Source organism: Equus quagga, chromosome 5, assembly GCF_021613505.1.
Source record: "Equus quagga isolate Etosha38 chromosome 5, UCLA_HA_Equagga_1.0, whole genome shotgun sequence".
Classification (NCBI taxonomy): Eukaryota; Metazoa; Chordata; class Mammalia; order Perissodactyla; family Equidae; genus Equus; species Equus quagga.
The window spans coordinates 37030007-37044208 of record NC_060271.1 but is presented as its reverse complement, the minus strand read 5'-3'; the positions used below and the strand labels follow the sequence as shown (position 1 = coordinate 37044208).

The 14202-nt window shown below is 60.5% G+C and overlaps 1 protein-coding gene across 8 annotated transcripts; it reads left to right on the top strand.

Annotated features, from left to right (window-relative positions):
* Positions 1-2574: 2574 nt before the first annotated feature.
* LOC124238976 (chloride channel protein ClC-Ka) lies at positions 2575-14119 on the top strand. Of its 8 annotated transcripts, XM_046660252.1 has the most exons (20): positions 2576-2628; positions 3254-3360; positions 4068-4196; positions 4947-5075; positions 5717-5856; positions 6184-6261; positions 6350-6428; positions 6943-7068; positions 7421-7505; positions 7615-7716; positions 8087-8171; positions 8464-8637; positions 9074-9143; positions 9310-9420; positions 9769-9982; positions 10355-10488; positions 12195-12283; positions 12395-12478; positions 13222-13308; positions 13667-13859. In XM_046660252.1, the coding sequence occupies exons 2-20, from the start codon at positions 3261-3263 to the stop codon at positions 13712-13714; spliced, it is 2064 nt and encodes a 687-aa protein (XP_046516208.1). In that variant the 5' UTR covers positions 2576-2628; positions 3254-3260; the 3' UTR covers positions 13715-13859. The 8 variants fall into 8 exon arrangements, with proteins under 8 accessions (XP_046516213.1, XP_046516211.1, XP_046516209.1 ...); XM_046660257.1 differs by lacking the exon at positions 4947-5075 and having other exon boundaries at positions 2575-2628; XM_046660251.1 differs by lacking the exon at positions 12195-12283 and having other exon boundaries at positions 13667-14119.
* Positions 14120-14202: the final 83 nt, after the last annotated feature.

The window sequence follows — 14202 nt, the reverse complement described above, 5'->3', positions numbered from 1 at the left end:
GGCAGGGTAGGGCACAGGGAGCAGCTGGGGGCCAGGGAGGGGGCTAGAACAAGAGGGATCTGCAACTCCAGTGGAGATTCCTGTCTGGCCCGTGTCTGTCACCCCTCATGGCTGAGGGGGTTCTAGTAGGGCTGCCAGGAAGTTACCAGCACTGAGGCGAGACGGAAAGAGGGTGGGGGTGGGGGTGGGGGGCCCAGAAGCCTGCCACCCGCCCGCCAGGGAAACAGGAGCCAGTGGCTAAATGCAGACACACTGTCATGGTGCTGAGGGCCTGAGTCACCGCTCCTGGACGTCAGATCTCGTTACCCACCCCCGCCCACCGTCCCTCCACCCCTTTCCCCGGTCCCAGAGGCGTCACCCACACGAATACTGGATCCACTGGCTTCAGTGGCCAGGAGGGACCCTGAAAGGTCATCAAGGCCATTCCCCTGTCTCCGAGCCTACCTCTCCCTCCAGATCACAGGGACAGAAGGGGCTTCAGAGATGATCCAGTGTCTTGGATCCCAAACCTGCTGGAGCATCCCAGTCACCTGGAGGAACTTTTAACAAACACAGACTCTTGCCCCTGCACCCCAAGATTCTGATTTGGGGTCTTGGGAAGGGACTAGGAATCTGTTCCCATCACTTCCCCACACGGCCAGCCTGGAGGCCGGTGTTCAGAAGCCACACGTTGCTCAGTAGATACTTACTGAACACCTACTCTGTGCCAGACACTGTCCTGGTCTCTGGGGGACCGGTGATGAATGAGGCAGAGATGAGCCCCTGCCCCATGGCTCCCAGGCTCTCCTCGTTGGACAGAAGAGGAAACCAAGGCTCCGAGTGGTGAAGGACCAGTGGGGCTGGCAGGGCTGTTCTGGCTTCAGGCTCTCACTCTCCACTGCTGCCGGCGCTCAATGCAGAAGAGGGGGAAGCTGGGGGCTGGCATGGGGGGGAAACGGCTTTTGGAGGGACTTGCCACAGGCACTGCATCCCCGTGCCGCCTTCTTCCCAGTTTCCTGGTGTTCCCGGGGCCGGGGGTGGGGGGGGGTGGGCGCGTGGACGTGCAGTGCTGGCTGGCCGGTGCCGGCTGAGAGGTTGTAGCCGGCAGCTGCTTGAGGCCAGAGAGTCGGGTTTGGGATGTCAACAGGGCGGCCGGTTATCCTGTGTACACAGTGGACAGGTTGGGGTGGCCAAGGCGATGGTGGGCCAGGGTCCATGCAGAGCAGCAAACCCCCACCACACTTCCCACAACAAACATACATGTTCCTATGTTGAACGACTGGGCCTGGCGTCCAGGGGCAGAGAGTGGCTCAGGATCCCAGGATTTTAACAAGTCATTGAAGGGCCATTGTGATTTTCAGAGGGGAGCTTCGTCTGGGGGAGTGGGGGAGGGCAGTTGTCCCAGATCCCTTATCCAAATCTTCCAAAAGTGTCATCAGACACAAATCCTCTGCTTTATGCCCAAACCCTTGCCCTGATTGTTTAAGCCACAGGAACTGGAGGAGCTCAGGGCAGGGGAAAATCCAGACAGTCTGGGTCTGAGTTCAGCCTCTGCTGTGTGACTTTAGATGAGTGACTGCACCTCTCTGATCCTCCATTTGTCATCTGCAAATGGTGATGCTGCCCCTGACTCGCAGGGTGCTGGGAGGATGAACTGAGTTGCAGTTGTAATGGGCCTGACATGCAGCTGCCACATAACGTGTGCTTCTTCCCTCACCATGCCCCTCGATGCCCTCACTCCTTCCCTCTGTTAGGGTGGGACAAAGTCTGTGGCATTTACCCAGAAGCGCTGGGGTTTGAGAGGCAGTTTTCTGAAACTGCAGGCACTGGACATGAGGATCAAGTTCAAGTTCTTTGCCAGGCCTCGGAGGCCCCCAGCCACCCCAATTCGCTGCCCTCGCTCCAGCTTTCCGGCCACCTCCCCACCTCTGAGCAAGGTGGGCTCTCAAGACAGGACCATGGAGCCACAGTTTGCAGGTTTTGGAGTCGGGCAAACCTGGGTGGGAATCCTGGCTCTGCCCCTTGGCCTCTGTGACCTTGGACAAGCAGCCTCGCCTCTCCAAGGCTCTCCAAAGTGACATAACACCCCCCTCGCTGGTCCTCCCTGCACACTCATCAATTTGGGGGAGGGGTGAGCACGGCAAGGATGCAGTAAGGACAGCCGGGTCCTTCCGCCTGCTCCGCCAGCTCCCTTCCCTCGCCCTTCTCTGCTTTTTCAAGCTCCTTCCATGCCCAGCTCTGAGAATCCAGGGCCCTGACCCTCAGCCCCGACAGATGACCCCTCACTGTCCTGCTGTGTGCATGAATTTCCCCCTCCCAGGCCCCTCGTGCCCCGGTCTGCAGCCTGGAGCTGCAGCCTCTGCGTGGCTCTGGCAGGTTGGGGGAGCCCCAGCTCCTGGTCCCTGTTGGCTTCTCTGGCCTGTAGAGCTCAGCTGGCCCGGGCAGTTCTGGTTGGTTTGTCAAGGACATTCTTAATGGCCACTGTACACCCCAGCGTCGGGGGGTGGGGTGAGGGTGGGAGGGGGAGAAGAGGGAGCCAGGATGTTGATTGGTGGAATGCACACCTGTCCAGGTGCACCTGCGCTGCAGGCAAAGGAGTCTCTGTTAGAGGAGGGCCAGCTGGGGCCACAGCGGGACGGACGCACAGAGGTGAGGGGCCGCCAGGTGCGGGGCTGGGCACAGACTTGATGGAACCTGCCAGGGCCAGGGCGGGCAGCACGGGAAGCTGGAGGGCCGGGAGCCAGCACCTCGCCGGGACTCTCACGGGCTCTCCTTCTGGGCCTGGGCTTTTCTTGCCTCTGTGGCCTGAGCTGAGGGAGAAGGCTCCGAGATGGACATGGGGGGCGGGGGGAGGTCAGAGCGGTCCCTGGGGACCCCGAGCGAGAGAGCGACTCTGCTGGGCAAGGAGACTGCTCTGAGTAGTGGAAGCAGCCACACATCCAGGGAGGGTAGGAGCGGTGGTCACCGGAAAAGGGGGCTCTGAGGCTTGGGGTCCTGTCTTGACCAATCTCCTGGTGGACCCAGAGGGCCCAGCCAGGAGCCTCCAGCTCCACGCTGCACGTTAACACACACGCGTGTGCCCTTGGTGACACCCACCCAGTGATAAGGGCACACCAGACCGATGCGCCCTCCTGATAACTTCACACACACACACACAGAGGAAAACATCACCTTTCCTTTTTATCTGAGATGTAGCATTTTGGAAGGGCCAAGTGGCAGGGTGAGGGTGGTGGAGCAGCTCATCAAGGGTCTGTCCGTCTGTCTGTTCCATCAGGGACCCGATGGAGGAGCTGGTAGGGCTGCGCGAGGGCTCCTCGGGGAACCCTGTGACTCTTCGGGAGCTATGGGGCCCGTGTCCCCAAATCCGCCGAGGCATCCGAGGTGAGAGCTAGGTCCCCTTCCCCTCTCGGCGGAAGACCCCTCAGGACGTCCCCCCTCCCCAGGCCCCACCTCCCCCACCCACCTTGAAGCCAAGAGCTGCTCTCCTCCTTTCATTTACCCCTGGACGTCGCTGCCCAGAGTCTCTGGGTGGCAGGGAGGGAAGGGATCTGTCTGCCTGTCCATCTGCCTTTTGGGAATGCAGCCCGAGGCCTTGTCACTGGGCCTGGGGCCTTGCTAGGGTCGGGTGGTCCCCTTTGGCCTCACACCAGGGGGCCATGTAGGGCAGGGACACAGGTCCTGGGACAACACAGCAGCCTTGCAAGGCCCTCGCGTTCTCTAAGCAGTGGACCCTGTGGAGATACTAGAGAAAGCCGTGGCTCCCAGCACTCCCTCCACACCGCTGCCACCTTGACCGTTCTTCCATAAGTACCCCAGCATGGGGCGGGGTGGGGAGGGCCAAGGGTCCAGGGCCCCCTGGCGGGGCCAATAGGCCTGGCACACACTGCGCTGCCACCTTCACTTGCCACCACTCCTGCTCTGCCCCTCAGTGAGGCAGAGTGCCCTCCGGGCTACCCTGGAGGGGGCCACCTGGTCCTAGCCCCCCACCACCCCTGCCCTCCCTGCCCTGAGCCTGAGCAGGCCTCCAGCGAAGGGGCTGTCCATGCCCCCGCCTGGCCCCGGGCTATGACCCCCTGCCCCTGCCCCAGGTGGCCTGGAGTGGCTGAAGCAGAAGCTGTTCCGGGTGGGTGAGGACTGGTACTTCCTCATGATCCTCGGGGTGCTCATGGCCCTGATCAGCTACACCATGAACTTTGCCGTGGACCGTGTGATCGGAGGTAGCCCTGCCCTGCACGCACGTCTGCTCTGGACCTAGGGCTTCCGAGCATGCTCTCGGGATGCCAGACGGGCTGCCAGGTGCAGCAGAGGTGGGGGAGGGCCCTGAGTGGGGAAGAGGCCTGGGTGTGGTGCTGGCTTTGCTCTTGACTTGCTGTGTGACCCTGGGCAGGCTCCTGTGTCTCGGAGCCTTAGTCTCCTCATCTGCACAATGAATGAGAGAGACCTGAATATTCCCAAAAGCCCTTCTTCATCTCAGCTCAGTGCTCACCTCTTTTTACCGGCCCTGCTCCCTCTCGTGCCTGCCTTCCCTCTGCTTCAGCAGGCTCTCCACCCTGAGGTCTCCCTGGAAGAGGGGGCATGGGGCAGGAAGAGTCTAACAGACCTTCTCTGGGAGACGTGCTCAGGTGCCATCATGAGGACCTGTGATGCACCAGACTTCGTTTGAGGCGCTTCACACTCTGTCTCGTTTCTCGCAATGACCCTGGGAGGGAGGTACCACCACGAGTCCATTTGACAGACAGGGAAACAGAGGCTCAGAGAGGTTGAGTCGCTCGTTCAAGGTCACTCAGCTAGGGGAGTGGCAAAACTGGGATCTGGATCCAGGGCCCTAGTCCTGCCTCCTCCTGGGGATCTGCCACTCGCTGCGCGCCCTGGGCTTCCCCTCTCCGAGCCTCCACTTCCTGGTCAGTGAGTGGGCACCTGGGGCTGCAGAGCCTGCAGGTGGTTCCCTGACCCTGGGCTGTCCCCAGCACACAATTGGCTGTACCGGGAGATTGGGGACAACCACCTGCTCCGGTATCTCTCCTGGACCGTATACCCCATGGCCCTGGTCTCCTTCTCCTCCGGCTTCTCCCAGAGTATCACACCCTTCTCCGGAGGTGAGCCTGGTCACTGTGCCATTTGCCTGTGTGCCTTGCACTGAATTCCCCTGACCAAAGCCTTTTCATACCCCTGGGGCTTCTGATAGGGGGAGGCAGGGAGCAGTAACCCCATTTCACAGCCAGAGAAGCCAGGCTCAGAGAAATCGTGTTGCTTGCCAAAAGTCACACAGCGAGAAGGCCAGATCTTGACTCCTGGGTCGCTGCTGACTCTGCTCCCTTTCTGAGGGCCCCTCGGGCGGTGACAGGGAGCACTGGGGGCAGGTTGCTTTGGGGGGTTGGTGCCATGGTATCCCCAGGGAGGGGCTAATGGAAAGGCACAGCTCCCCCAGGCGTCTCAGCTCTGCCTCCAGCTCCAGGCCAGCAGAGGAGAGTTCTGGGGGCACATCCGGGGTGCCTGAGATGCTATCCTGGGTTCCTCTCATCCTGCCTTAGCTGTCTGCCAGGCCCAACTGGAAGAACATGGACAGCTCATGGCCCCTCTCTGACCCTCAGCTTCCTCCTCTGCAAGATGAGTTTAAGAATCCTAACTCCAGGGTTTAGGAGGACCTGACAAGATCGTCTTGATGTGAAACATTTGTGCAGGGTGAGGTGTTAAGAGTTTAATCTAGAGATTGTCCCTCCTCTTGCCCCCCCGCAAGGTTCTGGAGTCCCGGAGCTGAAGACCATCTTGTCGGGGGTGGTCTTGGAGGACTACCTGGATATCAGGAACTTCGGGGCCAAGGTGGTGGGCCTCACCTGCACCCTGGCCGCCAGCAGCACCATCTTCCTGGGCAAAGTGGTATGGGCAGGCGAGAGCCCCCCACCAGCCCCTGCCCTGCCCTCCTGGCCCTCTTCTTTTTCCCCATCGCCCCACTGAAGCTGGGTCAGCGGGACTCAGGCCAACGCCTGCATTCAGGGGTCCAGTCTGGGGAGGAGGCAGCTGGGGTGAGAGGTGACAAAGGTGGGGGGAAGGTGGGGGATGGAGGAGGAGGGTGTGGGTGGGACAGCCAATGTGTCTCTGCATGAGGTCCCTCTACCCCCCACCCCTGGGCCCCGAGGGGGAGGAGCATGGCCGTCTCCCCTCAGAGGACAAGTCCTGCCCCTGTGCCCACACCGCCCCCCGCAGGGCCCCTTCGTGCACCTGTCTGCCATGATGGCTGCCTACCTGGGCCGCGTGCGCGTCCAGGCCACCGGGGAGTCTGAGGTGAGGGGCTTAAGGAGGGCCCCCTCGGAAGAATGAGAGGGAGGGGAGGGCGTGGCTGGCTCTGAGCCCCGACTCTGCATCCCCCCAGAACAAGAGCAAGCGAAATGAAATGCTGGTGGCGGGGGCTGCGGTGGGCGTGGCCACAGTGTTCTCGGCCCCCTTCAGCGGTGAGACCCTCCCTCGCGCCCCCCCTCTGCACCCTGGGGTCCCCACTCACCTCTCCTGTCCCCTGGCACGGTCAGACTGCCCCCCTCGCTCCTCTGCCCTGCTGAAGGGCCTGGAGGAGGGATGGGGCGAATCCTGGTCTTGGTGTTTACTGCAGTTTTGGCGCGGGCACAGCCACCCCAGGCTGGGGGTGGGGGTGGGTTACATTAGACAGACTTGGGTGTGAAATCCAGGTCTGCTGTGTGACCCTAGCCTGTGAGTTCCCCTCTCGGAGCCTCATTTCCTCCTGTGTAAATGGGGATCACAACAGTCCCCGCCCCACAGGGCTGCTGTAAGGATTGAGATGGCTGTGCCATGCTCACTGGGCGGCGGAGCCAGTCCTGCCCTCCCCTCACCTCAGCTGGGGACCAAAGGGAAGGGGCGGCCCTGTCTGCGGGCTGTGGAACAGGACGGGAGGGCTCCAGGCGCTGGGGTGGGTGGAGGTAGAGGTCCATCTAAGCTCAGTGTCGCCCCCAGGCGTCCTGTTCAGCATTGAGGTCATGTCTTCCCACTTCTCGGTCTGGGATTACTGGAGGGGCTTCTTTGCTGCCACCTGCGGGGCCTTCATGTTCCGCCTCTTGGCGGTCTTCAGCAGCCAGGAGGGTGAGCCCCACTGGACCACCAACACGGCCCTGCCTCCCCTGCCTCTTCCCTCCTCCCTACTTTTCTCCCCTTCTTCTCCCCTCTTCCTCCTCTTCCTTTCCCTACCACTGTCTTGGAGGATGGAAGGGAGCTGACCTGCGTTAGCCTGTGTTGGGCATAATGGATGGGGGGGCCTGAAGGTCGAGGGGGGCAAAGCTGGGCAGGATGGCAGGGGCCAGGTTGTAGGGGCCTTGAACGCCAGGAAAGGGGTATTCAAGGGCAGGACCTGGCACCACCCCCACCCCCACTGGTTAATTCTGGGTTTGGCTGGGGTGGGAATGTGGTCCCTCCTCCCCACCCCCTCCCTCCGCAGAGACCATCACCTCCATCTTCAAGACCAGCTTCCGGGTGGATGTCCCCTTCGACCTGCCAGAGATCTTCTTTTTTGTGGCGCTCGGGTGAGTGGGTGCCTCGGGCCCCTCAAGAGCCCAACAGGGGGCCTCCCCAAGGCCTGAACTGCTGCCCTCGGTACTGGGGAGGGCCCTGCACTCACCTCCCTTCCCTCAGGGCCATCTGTGGCATCGTGAGCTGTGCTTACCTCCTTTGTCAGCGCGTGTTCCTCGGCTTTGTCAGGACCAATCGGGTCATCTCCAAACTCATGGCCACCAGGTCGGCTCTGGGTGGGGCCTGGGGAGCCCCTCACTGGGACTCTCAGCTTCCTGAGCCCACAATTCCTTCATATAGAAAGCCCCACTCCCTGACTGAACCCCCATCCTCCTACTGAGCCCCCTAAACCCCCTAGCCCACACCCCACTTATGGAGCCCCCGTCCCCTCACTAAGCCCTTTTCCAGGTCCCCACAGCCACTGCTCCCCCTTTACCGGGCTACCACCCCCTCCATTTAACCCTCCCCTCCTGAGGCCTCACCCCCTCACTAGCTCCCTCCCCCTCACTGAACCCCTGCTCCCCACGAGCCACAAGCCCCTTACAGAGCCCCGTTTCCTCCCCAAACCTTTCTCTCTGCCCCCTCCTCCCCACAGCAAGCCTCTGTGTTCCGCCCTGGCCGCCTTGGTTCTCGCCTCCATCACCTACCCCCCTGGCTCGGGCCGCTTCATGGCTTCTCGGGTAAGGGGTGCTGAGCTGGGGCCGTGGGAGTGAGGAACCGCATTCCCCCATTCGTGGCCCTCTCTGAGCCCATCATCTCTCTTAGTCCCCACGGCACCTGCAAGGGGGATGCCTGGGCATCATTTTATGGTTGAGGACGCTGTAGCTCCCAGAGGTTCAGAGCCCTTCCCAAGGTCCCCCCACCCTGATGGGAGGTGGCAGAGGAGGATTTGAAGCTGGGTCAGGGGGTGAGGGGGTGGCGAGGCTGCTGCCCGCCCCCTCATGCAGAGTTCCGGCCTCCTCCCCGCTCCAGCTGTCCATGAGTGAGCTTCTGAACTCACTGTTAGACAACAACTCGTGGGCACTGATGACCCAGAACTCATCCCCACCCTGGCCTGCGGAGCCCGACCCCCAGAACCTGTGGTTCGAATGGTACCACCCTCGGTTCACCGTCTTTGGGACACTTGCCTTCTTCCTGATTATGAAGGTGGGTGCCCCGGGCCCCCCAGGGGTGTGCACAGAGCCGAGACCAGCCTTGAGTGGGATGGGGTGCCTCCCCACGGCACATAGCACAGGGCCAGGGCCTTCACCCAGACTCCCTGATCTGACCCCTGCCTGCTGTGTGGTCCTGGGCAAGTCAGCTCTCTGAGCCTCAGTTTTCTCATCTTTAAAATGGGGTAGTTATTGTTCCTACCTCAAAGGGAAGGTCGAGAGGGAAGAAAGGAAAGCCCCTGGCATGGTGCCAGCACACAGTAGACACTTTGTCAGGTTCCTTCCCTGACACGAGACACTGGCCATGGGCATGTGCCTGGGCATCCTCCTTCTCCCTGGGGAACTCCCCTGTTCCCTGTCCAGTCCCTCCCTTGCCCACTCTTGTCCGGTTGCCTCTGACCTCTGCCCCTCTGGCTTCCCATCGCCCACAGTTCTGGATGCTGATTCTGGCCACCACGATCCCCATCCCTGCTGGGTACTTCCTGCCCATATTCATCTACGGTGAGTCTGATCCTGGGGGTCTCAGAGGCTCTGGGTTATTGGGGGAGGACCATGGCTGCTGGTCCGCCCCCTCCCTCCCCGGGATGGTACTGAGGTTGGTCCCCAGGAATGGAGGGCTCTGGGGGTTCAGCCTGGCTCCCCCTCCTGCTACTATGTCTGTGGCTAGGAGCTGCCATCGGGCGCCTCATAGGGGAGGCCCTCTCTGTTGCTTTCCCTGAGGGTATTGTGGCCGGAGGGGACACCAACCCCATTGTGCCTGGGGCGTATGCCCTGGCAGGTGAGTAGACCGGGTCCCCATTGGGTGGGCAGACACTACGGGGCTGGGCTGGACCTGGAGAATCAGCCAGTGGTTCTTCAGGGCTTGGAGTGCTCACTGAGCCCCCCACGAGCCCTCCTCCCTGAGCCCCCATTACTCTCTCCAGCTCCTGTCCTGTCTCTGCAACCCCATCCCCTCCTCACTGCTTCCCCCTCACCAAGCCCAGGCCCTGGGGCACTTCCAACAGTGGCCAGCATGTGGCCTCTGGACAATTCCTGTCCTAGCCTCTGGCCATGGCCACACTAGCCTTGCCCTCTGCGGGGGCTAGCCTCTGGCCTGAGTCACCCCATCCCGGCTCTGCCTCTGCAGGGGCCGCGGCCTTCTCAGGAGCTGTGACCTACAGCATCTCCACGGCGCTGCTGGCCTTTGAGATGACTGGCCAGATCGTGCATGCACTGCCCGTGCTGATGGCGGTGCTGGCGGCCAACGCCATTGCCCAGAGCTGCCAGCCGTCCTTCTACGACGGAACCATCATTGTCAAGAAGCTGCCGTACCTTCCATGGATCCGGAGCCGAAACATCAAGTGAGCAGCACCCGCCTCAGGCTGGCTGAGGGGGGTGATGGTGTCTGAGTGGGCTGGGCGGGGAGGCCTCCCCCCAGAAACCCCACTGTGCTGACTTTGGACGTGAGTGGTTGGGAGGGGACACAGTTGCCCTCTTGTCTTCACTCTCCCTATTTTCCTGCATGACCTTGGGCGAGTCCTTGGCCTCCTGGGCCTCAGTGTCATCCCATCCGGGATCCAAACCGTCTTGGGGGGTCTAGGAGTTGCTCGTTCCAGGAGTCTCTCTGGCCACACTGGAGAGCCAGCAGAGCTCCCCCACATGCCCCCGCCTCGTCCTGGGGTCTGGCTGTCCCCCTCCTCCAGGACCTGACGGGGGCGTCTGTCTGCCTCCAGCTCTCACGGTGTGACTGCGGAGCACTTCATGAACTGCACCATCACCACGCTGGCCAAGGACACACCACTGGAGGAGGTGGTCAAGGTCGTGACCTCCACAGACACGGCCGAGTACCCCCTGGTGGAGAGCACAGGTGCCCGGTGGGAAGTGGGGGCATGAATGGGGGGCCATTCCTTCTGCCTTCCCCTTGGACCCTGGAGGGTCAGGCCAGGAAAGGGTAAGCAGGACATTGGACCTGTCAGGTAACTGAATCTGAGTCCAGACTCCGCAACTGTGTGACCTTGGGCAAGTCGCTTCGCCTCTCTGAGCCCCAGTTTCCTCATTGGTAGAATGGAGATAATAGCCAGCCTGCCTTGGGGTGGCTGACATGTTCAGGTGAGACATGAGAGGATGCTTGTAAGGCTCTCTGTGAACAGCTCTTGGAATTCTAGAAACCAGGCCTGTGTGCTTGGGCAGTGGGGGTAGGATGGTGGGAATACTCCTGGAGTCTCCCACCAGGCTCCTTCCCTCAGCCTCCCCTTCAGGAGTTCCCCTGCTGAGTTCCCTGTCCTAGTCCCCGTTGCCATAAGAAAAACATGTGTTTAAAGAAAAACGAATGGGCGCCCTTATTAAAAGACACATAAGCTTGGGGGAAGATTTAGTTAAGCACCTTTCCCACTGGGACAAATACAGTATGAGTGGGAAAGATAAGTTGAGGGGGGGACAGCCATGTCCACTCATGGCCACTGTCAGCCATATGTCCCCTTTGTGCAAATGAGACAAGGTGCACACTTGGTAAGCATAGCACAGCTGGATTTTGGTCCTCACTTGTCCTTTGGGCAGGTACCTTGTGCAGTGAGCAACCTGCACAACTGTATGGGTTACCCCCATACCCACTCCAAGAGGCATAAAGCCACTGATGAGCAGCAGAGACATGGGTAAACCCCTTAAGCTCTACGAACTGCAGTTTCCTCATCTGGAAAATAGGGATTAATACAGTGTGGAGTTGTCAGAGGTTCTTATCCCAAACGCCAGGCACTTCTCCCCACCCAAATTGGGACACCTTTAACTTTATCCCACAGAACATGCCACATATCCCATTTGAAAATATTTGCATATGGAGGACCCCTCTGAGAGGCTTCACCTCCTGGAACAAAGACAGAATTGGCCTCAGAGACAAAGGCCGCTTTTACCCCTTCTGGCACAGGAAGGAAAGAGTGCCCAGCTGCACGACCCTGTTTCTTCCCCAAGAAATAGCTTTAATTTTTTTAAAGGGGAGCATTTATAGGTCTAGTTGTAAAGTTTTAATTTTACTGAATGAGAAGTAGAAATCCTAGGCTTTCCCCTCAAAACCAAACGCCTGTAAACTCCAGTGACACCCTGGAGCGAGGCTTGCCAAGCCCCCAGCTCACAGTAGGACCCCAGAACATGGTGCCTCCCAGGTTCACGCCTCCACTGGGCTGAAACTTCCTGTGGGAAATGAGGACAAGCCCAGTTCTGACACACAGATGTCTTCATACAGGTGTCACACACCTGCTCCTGCCTTGAGGCCCTGCCACCTGGGGAACCTCAGGCTGGGCAGCTTCTCTCCCGGCCCCCTGGCAGCCTTACCCAGCTGCCCTCAGCTACCACACCTCCATGTCAGAAGCTGAGTGACATTGGGCAAGACAATCAACCTCTCTGTGTCTCTGAGCCTCAGTTTCCTCTTCTGTAATATGAGTGATAATAGTTCCTGACCCATAGGCTGCTCTAGGTTCCTGAGAGATGTAAGGACACCTAGCATAGTTCTTGGCACATAGTCGGTGCCCAGAAATGCCATTTCTTTCTTCATAATGAGCCTCTCCCTCTCCACTTGCCCAGAGTCTCAGATCCTGGTGGGCATCGTGCAAAAGGCCCACCTGGTGCAGGCCCTCCAGGCTGAGCCACCTTCCTGGGCTCCAGGACAACAGGTGCGTCCTCGTGGCAGAAGGAGGTCGGGAGTCAGCAGGGTTGTGAGGGGAGGGGTGGCCTGGGGAAGGGGGAGGCTGGACCAGGCCCCATAACCCTTCCCACATCCCCAGCCGTGTCTCCAGAGCATCTTAGCTGCGGGCTGCCCCGTAGAGCCAGTGACCCTGAAGCTGTCCCCGGAGACGTCCCTGCACCAGGTAATGGGGAGAACTTGGGCATGCGGGCAGACAAGGACGCTGGGACGCGGGGCAGGAGCGCGAGAGGAAACTTAGGCTCCATCTTCCCGACACGCTGTGCGGTCCTTCCTCCTGGGCCTGCTTCCTCTGTGCAGAATGGGCATAGCCATTCCTGCCCTCTCCGAACCTCACTCCCAGGGTTGTTGGGATGATGCCGGGACTACGGAAGTGGGAGGGAGACAGGAGCCTCTGGGTGGAGAGAGACAATGGTTCAAGTATGTCTTTGCTTCAAGGCATGCGTGGGTTTCAATTTTAGGTCCACCACATTCTCCCCATGGGATCTTGGCAAATTATTTAATCACTCTGCGTGCTGATACCTCCCCCACCCCTGCAAGCACAGAGCTGGAGCATGGGGTCGGAGAGGGGCAGAAGCAGGCTGGGGACCCGGGGGTGGTCCCAACCTCCTGTACCACCGGACGATGCTGGATGAACCTTTCGCGGTTCCAAAGGAACCAGCCCCTTGCATGGACTCTGAGGACCCCTAGTGGTCACATTGGACATTGCAGGCCCAGGTCCCGGTCTTGGACGCACCATCGGGTCCCGCCCCACCTTCCCCGTTTCCAGACGTGGGGGCACTGGCTCCCCTGGGACAGAGCCCTGGCCAGGACCTCCACCTCTGTTCAAAGCCCCCAGGGTAGGGAGAAATCGAAGCGATGGGCGGGTGGGCACCACCTGTCCTCCAGCTTTTGCTAACAACCCTCCAGGCACACCACCTCTTCGAGCTGCTGGACCTTCATTCCCTCTTTGTGACGTCGCAGGGCAGAGCTGTGGGCTCCGTGTCTTGGGTCGAGGTACCAGGGTCCCCAGGGTGGAGCACAGTAGAGGAGCCACGCTCCAGTAGAGGGGGGAGGAGGCACCCATATCCTCCCACCCAAATTTGGAGGGGCCTCATGGGGTTCTGACGAGCCCCGCTTCCTGGCCCAGAGTGGCCACCGGGCCTGGCTACCCCTACCTTCTTCTGTGGCGAGCGGCCAGCCCTGCCACTCTCTGGGCCTCAAGGGCCCCAGCTGTGCAAGGGGGAGGCACCAGCCCTAACATTCACCTCCGAGTTTACCCTGGGGGAATCCGACAAGATTGGAGCCCCCCCTCCCCCCCACGGCAACCTCCTCCACAGCCTCCCTCCAAAAAAACCCTCTTTCTCTGTTCTAGTTGGAGAAAGTGATTTCCAGTCTGACAAACCCGCCGGCCCCAAAGTGAGCCAGCCTGGCGAGATGCAGCAGGGCACCTCGGCTGTCCTGGGGAAGGAGGCTGGGCAGAGACCTCCCTCGCTTCCCCCATCACAACACACTGCTCCCCTCCAGCCCAGCTCAACCCCTCGGCGGCAGGCAGCTCGAACCCAGCAATGAAGAGGAGCCCATATCCCCATGTCCCATCTGGGGTGGGACAAGTGCCACATGCCTTGAAGGACAGATCCCGCCCTGGACAGAGCTCCGAATGCGAGACAGCAGATAAACTCAATGAAAGTTTGTCACATTCACCAGTGAAGAGATTGGTGTATGCTGTCACCAAGGGCAGGCACAGATGCCCTCTGGGGTTGTCTGACTCCCAACCAGAGGGAGGAAATTTTTCCTGAGATAAATAAAGCCGATCCCCAGAGCCGCAGTTCATGCCTCATCTCTCCTTCAAGGGCGTTGACTTGGCACCTCAGCTCCTGGCCTGCACTGGCCCTGAGTGAGCTCTCGGGG